The sequence below is a fragment of the Trematomus bernacchii genome, unplaced genomic scaffold (genome assembly GCF_902827165.1).
Source record: "Trematomus bernacchii unplaced genomic scaffold, fTreBer1.1, whole genome shotgun sequence".
Classification (NCBI taxonomy): domain Eukaryota; kingdom Metazoa; phylum Chordata; class Actinopteri; order Perciformes; family Nototheniidae; genus Trematomus; species Trematomus bernacchii.
The window spans coordinates 3,846,986-3,871,055 of NW_022987588.1; the positions used below are offsets into that span (position 1 = coordinate 3,846,986).

The following is a 24,070-nucleotide window of genomic DNA, read 5'->3' on the forward strand; positions in this document are numbered from 1 at the left end:
TCTACAACTAATCTAACTGTACGCCTGTACTGAAGAGCAAAGATCTTCTAAGAATACCACATTTAATGAGACATTTTAACAGACTTTAAAACTCTTAAAACGGTTCATGTCGGGAGGAGGCATAACTGTGGAGGGAAATACCATCCTCAAAAATAAGTTGTTGCGTCTCGTATTACATGCTATAACACACAGTTGCAGTAGCAGCAGGTCGAGTAAGGGGCACATTCCTGCTGCGGCTATCAATACTAAACATGCATACTTCACCGGGGACTAGTGTCTTCTGAGCTAAGTGCTGGCGGGCATTTGTTGACAGTGTGGATGACACCGACAGCTGGCATCAGTCTCATCTGTTCCCCCTCCCTCAGCTCAGGATCAATGTGTGCGTGCGTCTGCCTCTCTCCCCGCTGTCTGACTTTCCGGTGTGTGTGTGTGAACTTGTGTATAAACGTGAGAAAAGGTCTGACCTTCCACTTCCGGCTTGACGAGGTCCAGCATTTGGCAGAGGCAGTCCTCGAAGGGGAGAGGCTCGATGGCCATGGTCTCCAGCTTCTGGCACTGATCCTCGTAGAAGTACTCCAGCTCGTACATGCTGAGCACCCCGTCCCCGTCCAGGTCCATACAGCGGAACCAGTACTCTATACTGAGAGGGGGGAGGGGTAAATAAGCAGAAAGGTGCTGTAAGAAAAGACAGAAAGGTTTTAAAGAAACAAGAGATGCAATCAGTGTGGGTGTGAGTCTTCATGAGGGGTATTTTCATAAACAAAACAAAAATAGGCAGTGAAAAATATTGTCGTTAATTAAAACTTAATAAAAATAATTTCCTATAAGAAAAACATAACTGAAATGATATAAACCTGGTAATTTTTTTTTATAATTGACCCAATTGATTTAAGTTTCAGTTATTTAGCAATTATGTATATCAATAACAGACACGTGCCTTTTTGGGGCGAATGTTCTGAGCCGGAAAAAGGTGGAACCTTAATCCCAACAAAAAATGGCTACGTACACTCACACACACACATTAGTTATTTTCAGCATATTCAGACAGATGACTGTTTTGATGACACTTGTTGAATGTATAATGTTTAATGCCTGATAAATAATGTCTATGTCGAGTCAAATACAATAAAAAAAAACAAGGACATCATTTAAGTATTGGAGATCAAATGCCAATAACCAAGCTATTCACTCGGTCTAATTTAATCCAACTGGGGTCATTTTCCTGTGGTAGAAAATCTAAAAGATGTAAACATTATGACTATTCCTATAAAAGATGTTTAAGCATGTGTTTTCTATGTATATTTAAAGGTGGGGTAGGTAATTTTGGAGAAACCGGCTCGAGATCGCTAGAATTTGAAAATACACAGCCGAAAGAAATCTGCTACTTCCTTACAGAGCCCCTCCTCCAACACACACGAACGCGCACATGACCAATGAAGGCACGAGATAAGTTTGTGCACAGCTGGAAGGCTGACAGGCAGGTAGGCCATCCAGTTATTTTAGCCGGGCCGGCTCAGATGATTGGTCGTGCTTTTTACAGTATTACCGTTTCCACAGATGACATTTTTTAATGGATTTTTTGTCAAAGCACTTAAGATATTCATTGCTATCGGGATGTTAAGAGCATTCCATGGAATATAACAAAAAGTGTATCTCGAGCCGGTTTCTCAAACTTACCTACCCTACCTTTAAGCATGTGTTTTCTATGTATATTTAATGACATACATGTGTGTCATTAAACCTGGCCATAACAAAAACAACACCTACTGTAAAACCAAAACTAAATCTTACAGAATCTCAGCCAGAATTTGGAATCGCAGAAAATGAAATGAAAGCAAATTCTAAATTCTAAACGTGTACAGACTTGGTCTACACACCTGGTGTCGGTCTTCTTGTCCTCCTCAGAGATGAGGAACCAGACAAAATCAGCGTAACTCAGCCGCCCCTCCTTGTACACCTTTCGGTCTCTGAAGGAAATAAAAAACAAACTGTTACTAATGCCACCTAAAGAGTGTTGTTTCTCAAATTAAAATGATTTGCTCACAACTTGTAATTGGCATCTTTAAAAAAAAACTCCCATTAAAATCTCCACGTACCTTGTGACTGTCCCTGAGAATATCCTCTCAATCATCTTCTGGGAAAGGGCTGGAAAAACACAGCAAAGAGATCATTTAAAATCCAGGCTGTTGGAAATAAAAACCTTTCACTCACAGCGCTCTCAGTTAATGTACATCTTATTCACAACACATGTCATCCATTCTCACAGACTGTAAATCCAGAGTGGCTAGTCTAAGCTCTTATTTTTTGTATCTTGACAACTCTATAAATCCTCTGGTCATCGTTTGGCCATGTAGTCGTAGAAATTGTTCCAGACATGGCGTCATTCGAGGCAGAGTATAAATGCTGCTCTCTTATTGATCTTGTGTCTCATTTCCCCTGCCTCACTCACAGACCATCAACTAAGAACATGTGGTGTGGAGTGTGTGTGTGGAGAAGCGCCAAAGAGAAGTCTATTTCTCACAGTGTGTGTTTGTGTGTGAGCAGTAGACCCAGACAATAACACTAAAGCTTTTTATTTGTACATGAAAGTTTAACCTTCTGACAGTGCCAACAAATGCATGGGAAGTGAGAGAAAAGCTGTGTTCTGACAAGGTTTCAGCACCTTTGTTGTTTGAACTGTGTGTGGGAGTACAGACATCCAGTTGATCTGAAACCAACTGAGACTAGACTGCTGCGTCTCCTTAAAGGTCCCCTATTATGCAAAATCCACTTGTTCATGTCTTTTATACATAAATATGTGTCCCTTCTGTGTAAAGAGATTCTGAAAGTCTCAGGAAAAAAAGATTCGCTCACTTTTTGTCCTGATCCATTTATATAAAAACCTGTCTGATCAGATTTGGCTACTTTGTGATGTCACAATGTTTTTTTGGCTTGTGCAACCATTAGCCAATCACCAACCAAGGTAACACCCGCCCACCTTATCACCTGAATCTCCTCCTAGAGCACCATTGTGTTCTTTTTAACCAATCATCTCGCAGAGCTATATGGGGAGGGGCAGTTCATTTGCATTTAAAGCTACAGACACAGAATCAGCACTTTTGAAACAGGGCTGAAACAGAGGGGTTTATGGGATGCTACAATGCACGATCGGTTTGGTGTTTTGAGCCAAAACACTTCAGAGACATGTTTTGTATATATCCGAGACCTATAATATATTGTTTGAAGAGAGTAGAATAGGAGCCTTTAAAGAGAGGTGAACCTTGGTCATTGTGCTGGGCCAGGTCTTTCTGGTCTATGTAGAGGTCGTGGTCGGTGTCCAACTCCCAGAACTTGCAGTAGATAACGTAGAAATGTTCATAAGAGAAGAAGTCTGTCAGCTGGTTCACGTCGTCCTCCTGCTCCAGCAGCGCCAGATTCTGGGACAAACGAAAAGTCAAAATGTCAATGATAGGTTTTTGTTTTATAGATGGTCAATCTACCGGTACAATTTGCCAATGTGTCTATTGTAAATATCCATTATAGTTTACAGACAGGCTGCGTTGTTCATTTATTACCTTCTACACGTGGGGTAATCACACATGCAAAATTGTTTTCAGGTGCAACTAGAAAGACACCCTTACACCCTTGCCTTGCCTTGCCTTAGTTTTACCTAAAATAAATTGGTTTAAATAATAAATAAAAACAAGAACAGATTAGGCTACCATTCTGGTGAGAATATTGTTATCATACCAGATATAAAAAATGGACAATACAACCAAAAATAATTAATATAAAAAAACGTACATGATTACCACAATGAAAACGTGTGAATTTGAAGATAAATGTTTTTAATCAATAACTTGAATGCTACCTTTACATTTTTTTTAATTTAATTATGATTTAAACATTTATATATTTTTTAATCAGATACACCTAGTAACACAGAAAGTAGATTATAGTACCAGAGATAAAACATTGGTTTGGTTTTGTAGTCTTGTACCTGAAGTAAGTTACTTTTCCTGAGCTCACAACATGTTATTCTTCCGGTCCATGAACGATTCACATTGTAGAATATCCTCTGAATCACCTGAAAAACAGTAGACTGTGTTAACAACTAAATATTTCACCAGAAAAAACATTTTGAGGCATTTTTGCAATCTTACAATAGTAATGTGCTGTTATTTGAGTCGTGTTAGCATACCGTTGTGATGTATCGTGAGTGAAAGTCCGGTGCCTCCTTCAGAAAGGCCAGGCCTGCGTGTGTGTTCACCACATCCTGAAAACCATAGAGTAAAGTCAGCTCTCTTTGTCTGTCCTGCACGTCTGACTCAGCTCCATAACAAACCCCTCAAAACTAACAAACCGTGAACAAAAGAACAAATCAATGACATGCTGTGCTTACAACAAAAACAAATACACAAGTTCAGTCAAAATCTGCAGTTACTTTCAGAAACGAGTCAAATGGCAAACCACATGTGCCTTTCTTTTTTGTTGCTCAGAACACATGACATTCAGAATAGGCTTTTAAATGCCTGCTTATTCAAACATTCAAAGTTGTCAGTGTCCATCTACATCACTCAGCGCATATGCTTTATACATTTTGCCACGTAAAGAAAAAGCTGCAGGCCTTGTTGGAAGAGGTCATCACATTTAAATAACTATTTGAAGTCAGAAAACACCGGGTCAACCGCTTTTGGGATGTGCTTAAGTCTTTTGGCTCTGACAGCAAACCGATGAGAAGGCCAGAGAAAGGCGTTTTCTGGAGACTGCTCTTCACCTTCCTCATGCCATGAAGTCACAGGGGGTGTGCTGCATTTCAAATAAACTGTAGCTATATTTTTTTCCCATGAAACTCCCCCCACGTCTTTTTTTTTTTATTCTACCCCCTTCCATTTACTCTGCTGGGGGAAAGAGTTGTTGACATAAATGCGAAGGCGGCAATGAAATTAAAAGGCCTTATTTCAGGGCAGCCGTCGTGCCTCTTTGACTCTTAGTGTGAGAAATTAAATCATAGAGAAACACATAAATCACAGCGCACAGGAAACAGGCGGGGACAGTCAAATCTACTCCACTGCAATCCGCCTTTCATTCATCAAAACAGTCACAGGCCATTCGCCGGGCGGAGGGTTACAAATTAAACGGCGTGTGCCACAAGGCATCTCTGCTGGTATGCTAACGGCTGTTCAGTCAGCCCCCCCCCCCCCCCCCCCCTGCCAGCATGAAAATGAATCAGGTGTCGGGTGGGGCTGGTGTGGAGCACCAACAGCTTGTCAGGGGGAATGAGAAGACAAACAGCCAGCACAGCAGGTTCACATGGTAAGGCCGACCAACAGTCAATTAGACTATGCTTAGAAATACATTTGATAAATCTATGTCATTTCTAGGATTTATTTGTTGCTTTAATTTGTTTTAAAGGTCACCTATTATGCAAAATCCCCTTTTGCATGTCTTCTATACATCAACATGTGTCCCCTTTCAGAGATTCTGAAAGTTTCAGGAAAAAAGATTCTCTCACTTTTTGTCCTGATCCATTTATATAAAAAACCTGTCTGAAAATGAGCTGATCAGATTTTGGCCACTTTATGATGTCATAACGATTTTTTGGCTTGTGTAACCATTAGCCAATCACCAACCAAGGTAACCCCCCCCCCCCCCCCACCGTATCACCTGAATCTCCTCCTAGAGCACCATTGTGTTCTTTTTAACCAAATATCTCTCAGACGGGCGTGGGGAGTGGCTCCTTATTTTCATCTAAAGACACAGACAGAGAATCAGCACTTTTGAAACAGGGCTGAAACAGAGGGGATTATGGGATGCTACAATGATCTGTTTGGTATTTCGAGCCAAACACTTCAGAGACATGTTTTGTATATATCTGAGACCTAGAATAAAGTAATGAAAAACAGTATAATAGGGGACCTTTAAATAAGAACCATGTCCATCCCTCTTTGGTTCTTTTCTGCTGAGCTTGAATCCTACACTGATGGGGTCTTCTTTCAGTATCTCCCCCTCCACTGACCTACAGTAGCTTCCCTGAATTAGTTATCCGCCATATGAAAAAGCACTACTTCATTAGGACAGGCCTTAAATGAAGTCCAGTTCCCACCACCCACGCAAATCCAGTTATGCCACCCAGCACTGCCAAGTCCAGCCCTCCACCTGGGTGAGCTGCCGCCAGTACCTGCAGGAATGGAATAAAGTCGTCTTGTTCCAGGTAATTACAGCCAGGCTTGGCCAAGAGGTGCACAAATTTAGTAGCGTCGTCGTGACAGGTCTGCAGAGTCCTGGAGGAGAAAAGAGAGAACAGATGGTTGCAAGGCTACTCCCTTATGTTCGCTCTATTCTTTTTTATCATTCTTTCAAGAGCACAAGTTTGAAATGTTTCCCCCCAAAAGTGCAAGCGCAGGTATAATACATTCTGAAATTAGGATTCTGAATCGCTGCCTGGTGATTATAAGCGTCAAGTGTTGCGGGGGAAATAATGCCTGTGGCCTCTCATCTAAGAATGGCTCAGTCATGAGCTCAAGTCAAAGGCCAGGTCTATCAGCCCTCTAGGCTCGCACATTAATACAAGAGCATGCCTATTGCACACAACAGCATTCAACTAAGAGCACAGACGCCATTACAAAAGCCCTATGGTACCCTTTACAATTTCACACAGAAAGACACTGAATAGATGTTTTCATTTAAAAAAAAAAAAAAAACTGTATATGCCCAGCAACTATTCCCTTCTGAGTGTTTACGAGGCCTTTGTAATCAATGATATCTGTTTAGAAATGAAAGCAGATGTCAGAGAGCTGCATGCCACGTCTGTCATTTCAGTGAGCGGTCATCTTTGTTTCGAGGAGATTGTACGAGCTGTTTGGCTGGGAGTATCAGTGAGAATAAGAAGAGCCATTGTCTTACTTTCTCCACATAGCCACGAACTTGTGAACGGACACGAAGCCGGTCCTGTCGCCTCCAGCCAAGCAGAACAATGGCATTTTCCAGTAGAAAGGACACTCACAGGCCTGGGGAGACAAGTAAGCAGATCAGATACAGTGTGTGGAGTGGCTATAGAGAGGAGAGATGGGAAAAACACTGCATTTCCTTTACACATGTGATTGTCATGCAGAATAGAACAGCAACAATGACTCTGTAGGGTGGGCTGGCGGTAGTGTTGCAGCACTTAAAGACCCTCAGGAAACCTAGCTGTCATTTATCTCTTCACTCAGGTTCCCCTCAGGGCCATTGCTCACATTCCTCAGGGAGACATGGATAATATTTTTGGAAGAGGTTTGAAAATCAGCAAACATTTGTAAATGGCACTAATGGGAATCATTTCCTGGGTGGCAGCTTCACCTCGATGCTTCACATCACATTCTCACCTTGGCGACCTGCCCCATGTCCTCAATGGTGGCCCTTTCATTTGGGAATTGGGAAAATGTTTTCTCAATTTTGGTAATGAGGGTGTCGATGTTGATGTTGGCTTGCGGCCGTCCCTTTGGGAAGTAAAACTTTGGAATGCTTTCACTCAGCGCTGTGGGGACGGGCTTCTCCGTCCTCACCTGGGCCTGAGACAAACATACAGGAAAAAGAAGGGTTAGCAACTGATGCTAGCACAGGCTAACTGCTCTCAGATCAAGCATTCCAGCATGTGCTGAGGCTCGCCTTGATGAAACCTTTACACTGCCAGCACTAACACACCTCTCATCAGCCCCCTCAGGGAAGAGCAGCTAATGGTTATAGTAATGAACCATTTATCCGTAATAAATGCCTGTGTTAGACTAAACCCTTTAAAAGATTGTAACTCAATAATTAAGAAGTGACACTAATAAGTGTTAAACGGCTTGATTGATAATAGACTGAAGCGTAAACCCCTTGATTGACAATAATTGAAGAGAGTCAGGTATTTGAATCCTCTATATACACCCCCACATAATTCTAGATACGGCTGAGGACTTGATCTATAAATAAAATCTAAATGTGGTAATCTACTGACAGATGTACCGTTCCATTTTCATTTGATATGCACAAGCTGACCCTTTCTTAGTTGAGTCAACTAATTCATCTTTTGTTTTGGTGTCTTAGTCTGAAGTTGACCGTTAGTCACCGGTCATCACTACAAGGTAATCACATCTGTGGCATCGCAATAATGTTTAATTAAGAAGTATATTTTGGTCATCAAAATAGATTATTTTGAACAAAAGGGTATCTCTATAAAACAAAATAAGGTAACACAAGACAACCACATCTTTTGAGTTACTCATGTTTCAACATGTTATTGACAGTTGCTTGAATTTAATTTATGTAAATCTATTCAGAACTGATGTGCTTTAAAAATATTGACTGGATGTCTAATAAGTATAATATTATTTTCTTTAATGGTCAGTCCTAATAAATAACTAGATGCAATGCAATGGCATGATGCGTAAACCTTGGCTGGGTTTACACAGAGTTCTTGATTAAAGGCAAACAGAGGTTTTAATGCCAGCTCTGGAGATAGAAGCAGGGCTGCCATGTTATGTGTGTGTGTGTGTGTGTGTGTGTGTGTGTGTGTGTGTGTGTGTGTGTGTGTGTGTGTGTGTGTGTGTGTGTGTAGACTGTAGAGGTACAGTAACAAAAACCTTCAAATATGTCAGAGCTTGGAATCATCTGTGTGCGCTACTTCTGCCAGGGACCCAAATGATAGATCTGTGTGAGGCTTTAGCAGAATATGCTATTAATCTGTACAAATCATGCTGGAAACCAGTCTATCCTTGTATGTCTAATGGGAATGACATAATGCAAGCTCTTTATGTGATGATCATTTTGTTTCAAACCAGTATGATTTACTGAGCACAGCTGAGATACTGTGAAGAGATCACATCCATTGATACAAAAAAAGTTCAATGGCAGTCTTTTAAATCTGGGTTATCATCATTATTTTTTTAAAACAATCATATCACTAATGACAATTTTGTGAGAAATTCAGTTTTCTTATCACTGATGCTTGGCCATTGGCCCGCTAGCTTGTTGGCTGTTTTATCTGCATACTTTAACCTGTGAGATTGAAACGTTTATTTGTATATACATTTTCCAAAATTAGGTTTGGCGACCCCCGCTGCGGGCCCCTGCCTCCCGTGTTGGGACCCACTGCTGTAGAGGGCATTAATCAGTGAGGGTACACCTATAAAAAGCCAGGATGCATTTGGTCCAAAGTGTGTTATGTGCACATATTAGCCACTTACTAAAAACAGCTTGAGCAGAGAATGCTTCACTCTCGTCATCTCGTACCCAAAGACCTTACATGAGTCAGGAATTTGCTAACTGGCCACCATGACCTTTAATTATCACATGACAGACCCACGCAGGCTAAGAGACAACAACAATTATCATCTTGTTTTTCTCTGACATGTTCTACCACTTGTTCTCAACTCTGGCTAGAAATTGGCAAAAGCCCAAAACGCCATCATTAAAGCCTTAGAATTATAGAGCAGAACATAAGAGGGCTAAATCTATCCATGTCCGTTTTCTACATGATATACATGTCAATACTGATCTAAATAGTTTTGCTGTGTTCTGCCAGCTGTAATCTGCTCATTTCCATCGGATAAACGATAAATGCGGCTGATCCTCTTCTCTGTCCTGTGTGTTGGCGTCAGCCATGGCTATAAAAGGACATAAACATCTCCAGTGGCCCTGCCCAGCAGCGTCCCCTCTATCTCTCTCTCGCTCCATGCTAACCACTAGCAGAGCTCTTGAGCACATCCGCTAAGCCCCATGACATTTTGCACATTCACAATGATGTGGTCTGTAAGAGGAGAGTAAAGCAGCTGAACACAACATACCACACAAGATGAAAACATCATCTAATAACCATAGCTTACATCATTCACTTTTTAAAATGCCCCCCCACAACTTATCATAAATATAAAAATCACATTGCCATATGACACAGCAGTGTGTGGAAGCTATTTGAATAATGCTGCCTGGAGAAAGTGATACAAATGATTTGTCCTCACTTGTCCGAGGTGTGCTGCTGGTTCCAACAACACATATAGTTCCACTTTGCAAAGAACAATAGCCAACAGTGAGGAATAGGTACATTGACAGCGGCATGTTAAATAGCACATTTCCACAAAGGCCAGCTGAATACCAAAACATCAAACCCACAAATTCTACTCCACATTTAAAGACCTGCCCACTGGCTGACAGGCCAGAGGAGCCTGTGTGGGCGAGGGTACACTCATACAAACACCTGCCTGTCCTTGTTGGAAGGCTCTGAGCCTCTTCTTGAATCGAGAGGGCAGAACAAAGTCACAGCCGCGTGCCAGCAGGGCCAACTCCTTCCTCAGGTCAGGGTCCTGACGCAGAGAGAGCTCCCTCATCCTCATCCTCGCTCCGGACAGGATGGGGAAGACATACACAAACACAACAGTGAATCCGGCCGGTATCCTCTTGACTTGTGTACAAATCACTCAGTGAGCAAAAGGCCGTGGCAGCAGTGGAAGTCCTCTGTGTCCCTGTGATTGTCCTCTGTCAGAGTGAGAGCCTCTTAATGCAAGGGAGCAGCTGCTACTGTGACTCTCTCTCCCATTCCAGATCTGGTCGCACAATCTCAGCTCTGCCTGCCGCTCTGTCCCAGCCTCTACATAACATGCACATACGCGCACACACACATACACTGTGCGGGGGTCAGGGAGCCCTTGCCTCAAAGCCGGTGGGGCGATAAGAAGCGACAGGGTGTTTGTGTGTGGGAGTCACTTACTGTACGTGTGGGATGGAAGGGGTGTGTGCAATGAATCTGCCCTTTCCAGTTTGCATACCTCTGTGCTCAAGGAAGGTTATGTAAAGAGACAGACCTGTTGTTGCAGCTTGCAGCACCCTCCGAAGCCAATTAAAGGATGCACCTCAATACCAGGATGACTCACCACTCATAACTGCGCACCACAACCAAATACTGCAGAGAAACTTTGTTTGTGTTCCGAGGCCTTCAAACCGAACCCCCCTTACTTTGGGCAATCCGTACAGACACTAATTGGGACATTTAAAATAAAAACCTAGAGAAGATAATGCGCCTATATCTGTCACTAAATCTGCCTGAAAGAATACATCACAGAACAACAGGCATACAAAATAAACTCAACGTGACTTCGGCGAAGCGACAACACATCCAAGATATGACTGCTTGCTTAGGAATAGATAACAAGAGGTCATGTCACCAGATGACACATAAACAACTTTAAGAGTTACATATATTCAAGTATTCTGTATCGAATCTATGGTGGTCTTTGTTTTGCCTTCCTCTTGCAAGCTTGGGCTGCCAGCCATTCCCCATCTTATTATAGTTGATGGGCAATGTAGGGGGGGGAGGACACATGTCAAATTCAAAGAATGATGACCGAACCAGTCTGCGCCTATTAAAAGCACCAGCAAGCACTGTTTGGGCAATTCAAGAAACTAGATCTGGAAAACAAGAGTGTATCTTTACTTCTCACAAAAATATCCGCTTCCGGTTGCTGTCCTGGAGTGATGGCAATTACATCAATTCCCCACAATGTGCTGATCTAACAGCTCTAGGGTTGCCTTCACTGCACTGACTGTTCACAGGGAAAGCCCAACACCTACATGTATACGCTGCTGTTAATGTTAATTAAACAGAAAAGGTACAGTGATGTGCTGTGCACATCAGTGGGCTACGTCAATAAACTTTATTGTTATTGTTGTTTTACACAGAAAGTGAAAGCACACCCACATTATTTTTAGATGACAGGATCAAAAAGTCCACAGTTTTCCACTAGTTTCTGCTCAAACCCAGTTCCTGTTATCGTCCACACACACAGGACACTGCACATGCTTGATAAGCTGTTTGTGTGCTGGCTTTTTTCACACTGGCGGCTTTTTGTTCTTGCTCATCAATGCAAACTAAATATGGAAAAGAGAGCCCAGAGGCCAAAATAAAACCTGGTAAATCACATGAAACCGTCAACTCGCATGCAATTCTGTCCTGTCCAATTTTGCGTTTGAAGCAAGGTAAAAGAAGTGTGTTTCGCAAACAGAGGTTTCACAACACAGCAGGGATAATGATGTGTTGGTTTGCATATGAAGCAACAGCCCCCTTGGTGTTTTAAAATCACAAGGCACATTTTCAGTAGCAGTGTGAACTGAGTCAACAACACAAACACAATAACACACACATGTTCTGAATATAAGCTTTCTTCGGTATGGTATAATGTGGCTTTTCAATAAGCAGAATGCTAATAAGTTCCAGCAAGCATCTTCCCTAACCAAATCGTGGTAGGGCCTACACAGAAAGCTTGTCCAAAAAACGTTAGCCTCAGAGGAAGCTACCAGTCGACTTAAGGCTGTTAATGCTGCTAAAGTACCATGTCCTCGCTCTAATGGGTCACTGTGACAAACAGAAAAACACGAGAACTCAGACTGACCCCACAACATGTCTAGTCTGTAAACTATTTAATCTGATTTGTACAGAAACGTGTCCAATCGTTGTCTCTTTATCGCATAACACATGAGATTATGAAACACACTGTCTGCAGTTAGCGACTACTGGAAGGTCTAAGTTGAAACTCCCAGCAGTCAGGTGACTAGGCACATGTTGTTGACTTTTGTATTTGAGTTGAGCTTCAATTAGAATGGCATTCAGCGCAGTTGTTTTAAATCTTTGATATTCAAGATATAACATGTATTGCAGATAGCAAATCAGAGAGAGATATTACAGGAGGGTGGGGCAAATCAATCAAACGATCCCAGAGGGCTTTCCCAGACTGTCAATACAAGCATACACAGTGATCCACAAATATTAAGTTCAGTTGGTTTGAGTATCTGCCTTCACACGGAGGTGACTCATATGTTTTCATGACACTGAGCCACAACTGGTTCCCAGCCAGGTGCAGAGCCGATGCTGCGGTGAAATCCAGAAAGCTCCAGCACAATCGGATGTCTGAGACAGGGATTTGTGATACATGTGAACGTGTGCCAAAAATAGGCTAAATTGACTGACAACATGGTGGGCTCAGGGAAGGTCAACAAGTAGAACATGATGTGAGCAGATCAGCTGGCTTGCATAAGAGCAATTATGAAAAGTAGGACGGCTATCACAGGGTTTGTTGGGTAAATCCACATAATATTAAATATAGTTATTTATCAATTTTCTATCGAAGTATGTTGGAGTGAAATCATATATTTTGATCTTTATACCAAATGACATGGTCTGAATTCATAATCACTACACATACTAACTCACATTTCTTAGAAAATCGGTTGCAATCGGATTTGAATATTGCGGGTTTGTTTTTACAAAACCTAGTGTATAACTGGAAATATGCATTTATTTTGCGTCTATAATTTCAATGAACAGGGTAATACGGATACAGATATATATTGGTATCAACATTTTAAATGACATAGAAAATGTTGGAGTGACAGTAAAAAGGGCCTTGTTCACAAACACAACAGTATTACAGTAACTACAATGTCAATATTGGAAGTTTCTAGGGCTTAGGTTTTAGAGACAAAAGCTTTAGAGACTAAGTGAATTGTGAGTTCTGTGATTGCATTTTCCATATTTTATATAAAAATACATGTGTTTATGTTTCAAGGGTCCAAATGATGAGGGTGTATAGATATATTGGAATGATGCTGCACAAACAGCTCAAGTCAGACTAATGACAAAAGGTTACGCAAATACAAATCTACTTTTTTTGGTTCAGAGTTTAGGAAAACAACTGGACCGTGCCCATAACATATTTGTCAAATGTGGAAGAAGACCACTCATATTTATGTTTGCTATCTCTCATAGGGCATGGATCAACTGATTCTTTGTTGACAACCAAGGGTTGCAATTGTACACTTTAAACTCACAAGTTACCAAGACTCCAAAATAAAAGGACCTGTGGGGAAACAATTTAACACCTGGCTCTCTCTGACAGGTCCGGGAACTGATAATGTGACCCTAGACCCCCGCTTCAAATAGCTTCAATGTTGCTGGGCCCAAACAAGCATGTCATAAAAATACATCTTGCGAAATAACCTGTGATCCTAAATGCTGAGAGAAAAAAGTAAATTCACTTGACTTCTGATCTATATTACTAAATCTATTGAGTGTTTTGGTGGGTGTGACCTATTGAAGTTCATTTTAGGTGATGAGCAGAGCCACACAGGAGCAGAACTGTAGGCCAAGCCTCCATATGGAGCCATTTACTGTACATGGCGTTAATAAACAATCTATGAACAGATATTCTGACAATGAGCGGCATCTAATAGAACTAGTTTCAGAGTGAAATACAGAGAGGATGAATGTGCTGCCACACCTCACCTCACTGGCAGAGTTCTGGGTATATAACGACAACACAAGGGAACCAAGGCTATCTATATCGGTGTCTGATGTCAAAGTCAGACCAGCTGCTCCAGGCCGCATCAGTGTGACATAAATTGAATTTTTGTGTAATCCTTTAAAGAATGCATCTGTATGAAGGCATTCATTTTTGTTGTTTTAAAATAGAAGTAATACTTTATACAACTTCACAATCCCTTTAATATTGAGTGACACAGCAGGGCCACATGCCATGACACATCACAGCAGAGTGCACAAATCGTCCAGCAGTTGCTTTTTTACTAATCTGGGGGGAGCGGGTGGCATTAGGGGCCAAATGTCACTGGAAAGAAAGAGACATGTGGAAATAATAATGTGCGGATCAGACTGTCAAACCGTGTACTGCTCTGTCATAAGGGCTCATTAATAAGACAAGATGAAAAGAAAGAAAGATCTTGATAATAAAGATTAAAAACCAACCGATGAGAAATATTAAATCTTAAATCCACAAAGGGTTCAAAACTCTTTCTCCTGTGTTCAGGCTTTCTTAGAGATGAATCATGATGAGGTTACAAAAAGGCCTTAGTCAGACTTTCTTTGTATCTTCACATAGACTTGAGATATTCTGGGGCACAGGAAATTAAAAAGTGTTATAGATGTTTTTATCTGATGCGTTTTAGTTAGATAGTTTTGCCTGAAAATAAATGGAAAATGTAGCATGATGACTTTTGAAAGTCCTTACCTCCAATTCACTTGTTGTATAAATGATAGGGTAAATGTGATGCTTTATGACAATTCTTTGACGTTAGCTGTCTACCTGAAGCGTTCAACGTCTGGTCAATCACACTGGTATTCTTTATGTTATTACTGTCTGTAATAGTGTAAAAAATATATTGATTTGCATTATCGTAAACTCATGCAGGTTGGGTATAGTTGTATGCCTTACACAATAATCAAAAGATCATCATCTTCAAAACACAATGTCCTCTACTCTGAGGCGGTGAGAACGAAACTGGTTGTATCCGCTACTTTTCTCTCGCGTATAGCCCGTTCGTTCACATGAGGCCGTAACGGAACCGCGGAAACGGACCCCGCAAACGATAATGGGTCCCAAGGTGGATAGATCTGCAAACGGAACGCTCTGGGGGGCCAAACGGCTCCGTGTGTACGCCCTATACGATAATTTCCTGATAACGATGAAGCCATAGCCCCGCCACCTCTGCTGCTCACTGCTGTAGCATGGTCAGTAGCTACTGCTAGTGCTACTGCTACTGACCATGCTACAGATCAGGGGTTTTCAAAGTGTGGGAAGGTGAGCCTCCCCTCAGAGAACATAAGAACAGCCGCGCCCCCCCTCCCAATTATTATTGCTATTATTATTATTATCATTGTTGTTGTTGCTATAATGCAGGGGTATTCAATTGCATTTCAAAGAGGTCCAGTAAGATAAAATGAAGACTGTTTCTCTCCTCTTGTCTCGTCTCTGTATGTGTGTTTGAATCTATCGTGCTGGCTCACTGACTGCACCGATTTGATTGGCTGAGTAGCGTCACCTCCTTAAAACATTAAACAATAACTTTTTTAAACCTTTTTATCTTTATGTTTTAAACATATTGTATACAACTCCCCTACTACTTGGACTATTCCTTGCACCCCTCTAGAATAAGCCCAAATGGTCTCAACCATATTGCATCAGTAATAACGTGCACTTTGTTGTTATCGTTATAACAAGATCGCAAGGACACTGGTAGCGATCGGACAATTGAGTGTTGTTCAGTTTGTGTGTTGTGGAACATGCGTGTCCGTGCACGAAAATATACCACACACCCAATTACAATAGCATGTTCAATTCACTACCCTGGAAGTTAATAAAGTTGTTAAAGTTGGAACAGCCTGTGGACAGCCGTTCTTCCTTGCATGTCAGTCGCCGACACCTTCTTACAGAGGACAGGCAAATCTAGCTGCAGCACGACCCGTATATTTTCGCACGCCGTGTTCTCAACACATATTTTTAAAACATTTTTAACATTTTCAACATCGTGGATAAATCCTTATATGTTCCCGGCAACACACTGAACGTCAATTTTGCCTCCTTATTACACTCACCCCTACTTTAGTGGGAACAATGAGTCTGCGTCTTTGATGCACACAGGAATAAACGCAGATCATACTCGGCACTTGATTTTGATCAAAGTCCATGCGGAAAACCCGCACTCACACAGGTGGGTGGAGGTGAAGGGAATGAGCACTTTTACAGCCTTTTTGGCGAGGTGGGGGAACTCGGTCTCCACAGACAGCCAACAGTGGGCAAGTGTCACTTTTCTCATCTTTTCTCGTTATTTTTTGTCTCACGCTGCGCCTCCCCTGAAGCTCTCTGGCGCCCCCCAGGGGAGGCGCGCCTCACACTTTGAAAACCGCTGCTACAGATGTTAGTGCAAAATCTACAGCTCGACCATGCTACAGATGTTAGTGCAAAAATCGACAGCTCCTCTACCACTACCATCAGCAACAAGTGGACATGGAGAATTACATGAACTACATGTTGCTAAATCTACCGCGGGACATAAACAGAAGGGCAACCATGCTCGGGGGTCTTCTTCGCTGCTTTTGGTGTATTTTGTGGCAGAAGTACAGCGCCACTTACAGGCCCGGCATATGTACTACAGCGTTTCCAGTGGTCTCGTGTGAACGAACACGTTAAATGAGCCGAATGCGTGTGAACGGAATACTTTTTTGATAACGAATTCGGTCCGTTTGCGCTCCCGTGTAAATGGGGTCTGAGTTTAGCAGTATGTCATCTGTCAAGCCCTGGTGTTTTAGTCAGAGAAAGAGCAGATGTATCACCAGTGATCACTTTAACTCCTCCTCATGCCTGTCTTTAGCATGTCAACAGCATGTACGAGGCAAAGTCTCTAAGAGCAAGTGCCTCCTGCTGTTTGGCTGTCACCACACTCGCTATGTTCACAACCTCTCATGTTGTCCTTGAACAGACTTACAAAACATTTCCAGCCTTTCAAATGCTTTGTGTGGCTTGATTTCTTCTAAAATTGAAGCAGCAAAAGCAAATATCCCATTTACCTCTGGAGACATAATAAGATCTGCAACCCGCAGGCTGAAAGTAGTTAGCAGAGTGCCAGGGATAGGCTGGGTGCAGACACTCCCACCTCTCATACCACACTAATTCGTGGGCGAGGCACGCACATTTGGAAAGTATTTGACTAATAATAAAAACATATGCCCACAGACACGGAGGCTCCACTATGATAGTTCCGAGTGGACAGCCTTTACATCCCTTTGATCCCATAGGATACTCAGCAGCCTCTTGTGGTCAGCCTGGGAAAGCCCAGAGTACACATTAGGGCCAAGTTTGAGAAACTAGAAAGGATAATGTATAAAAGGTCCAGATGGAATAAATTCATTAATTAAAGCCTGATTGAAGGGTTTGAAACATGTCCGATTACGGAAGAAAGACACTGCAGGAGACAGCAATTGTTTCTTGCTAAAACATGGAAGATGCTATTCACCAAAAAAATATATCAACCATAAACTCACTCCATTTACACTAGGCTATACCACAGGTGCACTTGTAAGCAAAGTCATGAAAGTATAATCTGAGCAGTTGCAATTAAGGCCTTTTGACAGGATAATTTTGTCCGGTCATAATGGGAAAAGCACAGGTGTTGCTAATAATTTAATGTTGCCTCCATTGTATTCAAATATACCAGAAAGCTGTATCAACAATGTGACATCATGCATACCTGGACCCTGAAGCAAGAAGCATCTAAATGTTTTTATTTATGGGCATGCATATTGCAGCTCTGATGGATTAATATCAGGCGGCTCCAGAAACAACACTGAAACTGCAGGACACACCTTCTTTTATTTATTTATTGAAAGCAACCTTAGAAGAAAGCCCTGTGGCATGATGTCGTAAGTTCATCTCAAACTCACTTGAACCTGAAAAACTGTTTCATAACAGTTAAATAGGAGGTTTGAATTTTGAATAATGTGTTGCATGATTACAGATATGTAATAAGATAAGATAAGAAGTACTTTATTGATCCCAATTTGGGAAATGTTTGCATTGCAGCCGCATCAATTATATAATGGCAACTATTTAAATGTTGTTCAACCCTTTTTTTTGTGTGTGTTTCAGTTGATAACTTGCCTTTTTTGTGCTGACAGACCTCCGTAGTACTCGGCCATTGGGTCCGGTCACTCTGGTACTACTGTTACTGCCAGAAGGAAGTGTGCTGGCAGACGGGGGGCTGGAGGGAGTACCAAGGGGAGCGGGCTTCTTCTCTGCAAGGTTCCTTTGGGATGCCACGTTGTTGTTCTCATTGAAGGACAATGCCTTCTTCTCCTGGGCGTCTCCACTGCTCAAGTCGATGTATTGTCCACTTTTGATTAGGTCAAGATAATCTTTGAGTAGTGACTGTGTTGCATCATCACTCAGCCAGTTGAGGAAAAGCTCATCCACCTTCATTTTAAGAACAGGCTGTAGGACTTGTGGTGACGGCATTTTGCCGGATATTACTTATTTCCACACAAACGTTCCTGTGTGAAAAAAAAGGATCAACATTATCATCACAACACAGTACACCCCTCTGCAGTGCTGTAAAGTAAAAGTATATTTAATCAAGTACTGTACATACAAAGTATTTAAAATGAGCTGCACCTTAGCCAGCTTTGGTAACAGATTAATGCATCAATAATTATGATCAAAACATGATATCAATTGGGCAAATCTGCATAACGATTCGTTTTACTTTTGGTAATTAAAGTATATTTTGATGCTAATACTTTCTTACTTTTACTTGAGTAACATTTTGAATGCAGAACTTCTACTTGTAACAGAGTGCACTGGTATTTATACCTTTACTCGAGTACTTCTCCTCAACCTCTGCCCCTCTGTATTTACAGCACCACTTCAACTGACATAGTGACACTGTATAACCAAGGTATATTAGTAATGCATTGCAGTGTGATACAAAGTAACACTTGCACACCAGTTGCTGTGAGCTGTCCTTTACTTTGAGTACATAACACAACACAACACTCACTAACATTATTGAATTTTAGCGCGAACCATCAATGTTTTTTAGCCCACAGGCAAAAGGGAACGTGAGCCCATATTGACCCTGATAACATTAGCTGTTATTTTTTACTCAGGAAATACAGCTGCTTAAAGCAAGTGTTTACTTAGCTAGCGTTACTTGAGGCTGCTAGACTATTTACTGAATTGCCATGGTCGTAAGAGTTAGTAAGTGTGTGTTATAAGCTAGTATAAGAGAAACGGGCAACAACAGTTTGTTAGCTACTATAGCTTTAGCAAGCTAACGTTAGAGGGCTAAATACGGTACCAACCTTATAATGAATGCACGGTAACGTCAAATGCGTTGATGTGAATCTACATTACTTCCTTCATGAGCAAAGCTGCAACACACATGTCTGTTTACCTGCCGATTATAAACGCAGCGCTGTATCTCCGGTGTTCATTTCGCTGAGCAAAATCAGCGCTACTTCTCAAACTCTCGTTCCCCTGGTAACCACCAAGAGTTAACGCGAGATCTTCCTCGGGGTGAGAGTTCATCCAGACCCCAACAGGAACGTGTACTTTTACCCCCCACCTGTAATTATTCGGCTTCTTTGAGCGGTGTGTTGGGTAAAAATATAATTCTCCTCTCAAGCATGATTTCTACTGCCACAGTTGTCTTCAAATACATAGGTATTCAAAGTGTCTGCTCAAGGAAAAGTAACCATATTTTGGTTTAAAACGGGCCTACTAAGTCCTGCACCCGAAATCGACCTTAAGTACAATTAAGTAAGTATTATCAGTAAGACATTTGTTGTTTGTATATAAATAACTCATATTCTCACTCTCTTTGTGTCTTTCTGTTTGTTTATGTTATACAATATGTAGAAGCCAATGTTTTAAAAAAAAATTGTTTTTCTTTACTTTTCCCTCCAAAATCACTTCCTGAAAGTTACCTGTTTTTATTTATGCAAAAATACACATAAAACGCTGATATAAAAGGTAGGTTGTGGGATTTGTAAGTTAAAACATACTTATCTTGTTTAACACAACTATATCAATGCCTTGTGTTCATCACATTTATAAATACCTGATCAATTTTTTTTAATCAATTTATAATTGTTTGTTTCTGCAATGCAAAATCTAGATTTGAATTGGTCATCATCACAGGTCTTATTATCAGGAAACCAGCTCTGTGTGTTAAGCTTTTTTAAACTAGTTCCTGATTCTCTTGCAGGAATAACAATGATACACCTTTGCCTGATTCCCCTTATTTTCTCTCCTCAGAGCCTTTACTCATTGGAGCAGGTGAGCTCCTGGTGTGAAGAGTCCCAGACAGCGTGGCTCCCTCGATGTGTCCTCATCGTAGAAAGCATCAACACAGTGGATAAGGGATATCAAGAGGTCAGTTTAAATAACGGGCACTATATTTGACAACCAGGGCCTAAAATAAAGTGTACTCTTTTTTTTATACATTCAAAATCTGTATCTTAAATCCAACCATCCACATTAATTAAATGTGTTTTTATGAAGAAATCCATTTTGTAGCATGAAAACGACTGAAAGAGATTTCATGATAACAGGACAATCAGGCATCAATGCTAGAGTAACAATTTCCCTTCGGAATTATTTTCACTTACGCAAGCATTGCAACCAAAAACAACAACTTGATTACACTGTCTCTGTGAATACAGCCTGCCTGGGTAATTATACTTAACCATTTTGGTCTAGACTAATCTTTCCCTTTTTGCAATGATTATAGCTTTAAACAAAACATTTATATTTTTTTCAATTAAGTGCTTTTGTGTTTCATCTATTATGTCATTATTTAATGCTAATGCTTCTATTCTATCATTACTGACATGCAAAGTTGAAAAGTTGATCCTTGATTAAGACCATCACAGAGTTGTATGTTGATCTACCATGAAATACAAGGCATTGACTGATATGGACTTATTTATATGGATATTTCTCTGTGTTTTTAAAAATAAAAGGCATTTGGGACACCTGAAATCTTATTAATGACTACATTCAAAGTGCCTTTAGCTTTTTGTAAAGAGCAAATTAACGTTGGTTGCATGGTTGTGAAAAGTATTGACTGAATTCTCCTTATTGCTTCCCTTGATAACACCAGCAAATCATATCTGAAACATTCAGAGCTGTCTGAGGCGCAGCACGTAATGAGAACCCTCTTTGTTCTTTCTAACAGCGGGCCCAACATATGTTTTAGAGCCTAATCAATATCAGAAATGAGAAGAGAAAAAGTGAAGGTCTTGAAACTTTAAACCTTGCAACTTTTCAAAGTGTAATTACAGTGTACAAATAGGATTTTACCCAAAGCAGTGTGCATGTTGTTTTTTTACGCCTTGAAGGACATTTCAAAGGTTTGGCCGAAGCTGAAACCACAGGGGGACAGCTGGTTAGTGTAGGAAAGTGTTAGCGAGAAGTTCATGTGTGCAGCTCTCCCTAAATGCTGTCAGCTATGCTATATGGGCGCTTTGTGAAGTAGGCGATAAGCAATCTGCTCTAATAAGGAGAGTGAATAAAGCAGAAAGTGTTGTGTTGTAGCTATGCTCCAGTGAGAGTTATTTGGATCATGTTTTACTCTATGCACATAAATAGGCAACAGCCCATGTTTTTTTTGTTATTAGTTTGTTTGTTTTACGTCATATAAGTTTAAATGTTGAGTTAAGTTTCTATGATCTCTTTGTTTCTTAAAAAAATGATCAGATTTCAGATTGGCTGAAAGTGCATCAATATTCTTTAAAAAGGCAACGACACTACTCTATAGCTTTTGGCGTTTTCCAGCTTTAGAAAAAAATTAATTTTAACATAGATAAATAGTTTAAATATCACCTTAGAATACTACATCATTTCATGTTAGATTGTAACATTTAAACAAAACGAAAACGTCATAGACTCCCAGATGGCTGTCATCAAGGTTGCTGATCCTTTGAATCCGATCCAAGCCTTATATCTTCAAGTGATCCTGTGGATTCTTGTCGCTTCTAACCTTCAAGTTATAAATAAGCCGTCTGTAGTTTTGGTTTTCATAGCTACTTTTCTAATTAAATATCCTGCTTACATCGACATAGAGATCTCACAGTGCCATAAGTCTCTTCTTTCAACCGTTATTCTGCAGTTAAGTACAATTATTGAGAAATCCAAAGATGAGACAAACCACAGTTAAAAATGCAAACAAATGAATTTAATATCTCTTCCAACTATTCCAACTATTTACAATCATTTATATAGTTTGAACACATGAACATGATCCATATCTTTGTATTAATTATTCATCTGATACTAAGCAGTTAGTGGTGTTTATTTTAGTGTGAAAAAAAACATCATTTTATTCTAGCTGAGATAAGCATTTTACAATATTCAGAGAAAGATTTTTCCACTTGATTTGAAGAGAAAAGTTTTCCGCTGAAAATAGTGAAACCTTCATCAGCAAATTACATTTAATGCTCTTTTTAAGATAATATGCATTGGACTTTATAGTATCTGAAAAGACTGTGAAAGTATGTTAAAGTTATATTTGTGTAGAGATGTTTAGAATAGCTAACAGTCATCGGCAAGCATTTAGAGCGGCATGTTTGTTTTCATCTTTCTCAGTCGTCTCTTTCTCTTATCCAGACTGTGCTGCTCTCTCTGTAGCTCCTTTTGAATAAAAAAACAAACAAGAGAGACACCCAACCGACAAGATCCAGTATAATGGCCTGGAAATATTTGTTATGTATTTCAATTATTCTAATAACGTGCTTTCAACAAGCGGAGCACTTTTGAATTTTTACAAATTGTATTTTGCTATTAAATCTCTTAAACATAAAACATCCTGATAGCATTTTGGAAATGATATTGACATATACACCTCTTTTAGACATTTCCATTACATTTTACCAACAGAAAGTTAAAAAGTAAAATATTTGAATTTTTAATTACTATTCTCTAGCATGATTTTTAGTACATCTTACCAGATGGAAATATAAACTTTTTAGATAAAGAAACAATTTTCAAATACAGTACATGTACTGTCTGTCTTCATAATTAGTAAAAATGCATTATTATTTTCTATTGTAAATTGGGGATAAAAAATACACTATGTAAAACTGAAATAAAAACACATTTTCGTTTACATGATTTCAATCTTCCCCTAGCCCTTACAAGAATATTTTGAACATTATTTCTGCTTGTTGTTAGTAAACTGTAAATCAGTTGCGTGTTATACACCTGAGCCACCACAATGGTCTAAAATATCACATTCGTTTTAAGTCAGTCGGCACTACTCTAAAGTTAAGAAGCAGGATGGATTTGTAGATATTTCTCTGTCTGTTTGATTTCCAATAATAGCCAGACAATGTTGAAATAACTGCTTGCATAAAGTAACAATTGTACAAGGATGTAGCTGGTTTAGTGATATTTTTTTTACCAGAAATCACTTTAATCTTGGACTTAAACATTCTCTGTTTGATATGGCTTTCAAATGAACCGTGGTATGAACCTCACTTTCCGCCTCCCAAAATGGCATCGGGTAGTGATGAGCCTTCTCATCGCTCTTTCAAGGCTACACTGTAAACACGCTACACTGTTTTTATTCCTTAAGAATATCACAGACAGAGAATCAAACCGTCTTCAGTCAACATTTAGATTCCTAATACTCTGTGCGAAATGGAGCCGCAGAGGAGGAGACTTCTTTCATTAGACACTTCACTAACGCTCTGAAGTTTGCTCCTTCCATCTGAGATGACTTTAAAAGAGAA

General features: G+C 40.3%; 1 protein-coding gene across 3 annotated transcripts in view; it reads right to left on the bottom strand.

Annotated features, from left to right (window-relative positions):
• ppp2r3b (protein phosphatase 2, regulatory subunit B'', beta) overlaps nt 1-19,828 on the bottom strand; it is a 24,405-nt gene extending 4,577 nt beyond the window's left edge. The window contains exons 1-11 of one of the 3 annotated variants that reach the window (XM_034128723.1): nt 19,732-19,828; nt 18,441-18,829; nt 7,347-7,532; nt 6,886-6,989; nt 6,161-6,263; nt 4,181-4,255; nt 3,980-4,066; nt 3,260-3,416; nt 2,097-2,145; nt 1,878-1,967; nt 465-640 (exon numbers count right to left, since the gene is read on the bottom strand). In XM_034128723.1, the coding sequence (XP_033984614.1) occupies nt 465-640; nt 1,878-1,967; nt 2,097-2,145; nt 3,260-3,416; nt 3,980-4,066; nt 4,181-4,255; nt 6,161-6,263; nt 6,886-6,989; nt 7,347-7,532; nt 18,441-18,794 (1,381 nt within the window). In that variant the 5' untranslated portion in view covers nt 18,795-18,829; nt 19,732-19,828. Of the gene's footprint in view, nt 1-464; nt 641-1,877; nt 1,968-2,096; nt 2,146-3,259; nt 3,417-3,979; nt 4,067-4,180; nt 4,256-6,160; nt 6,264-6,885; nt 6,990-7,346; nt 7,533-10,202; nt 10,659-18,440; nt 18,830-19,639 lie in introns of those variants that run through there. The other 2 variants (XM_034128722.1, XM_034128724.1) reach the window with 2 other exon arrangements.
• Between the last annotated feature and the right edge of the window lie 4,242 nt (nt 19,829-24,070).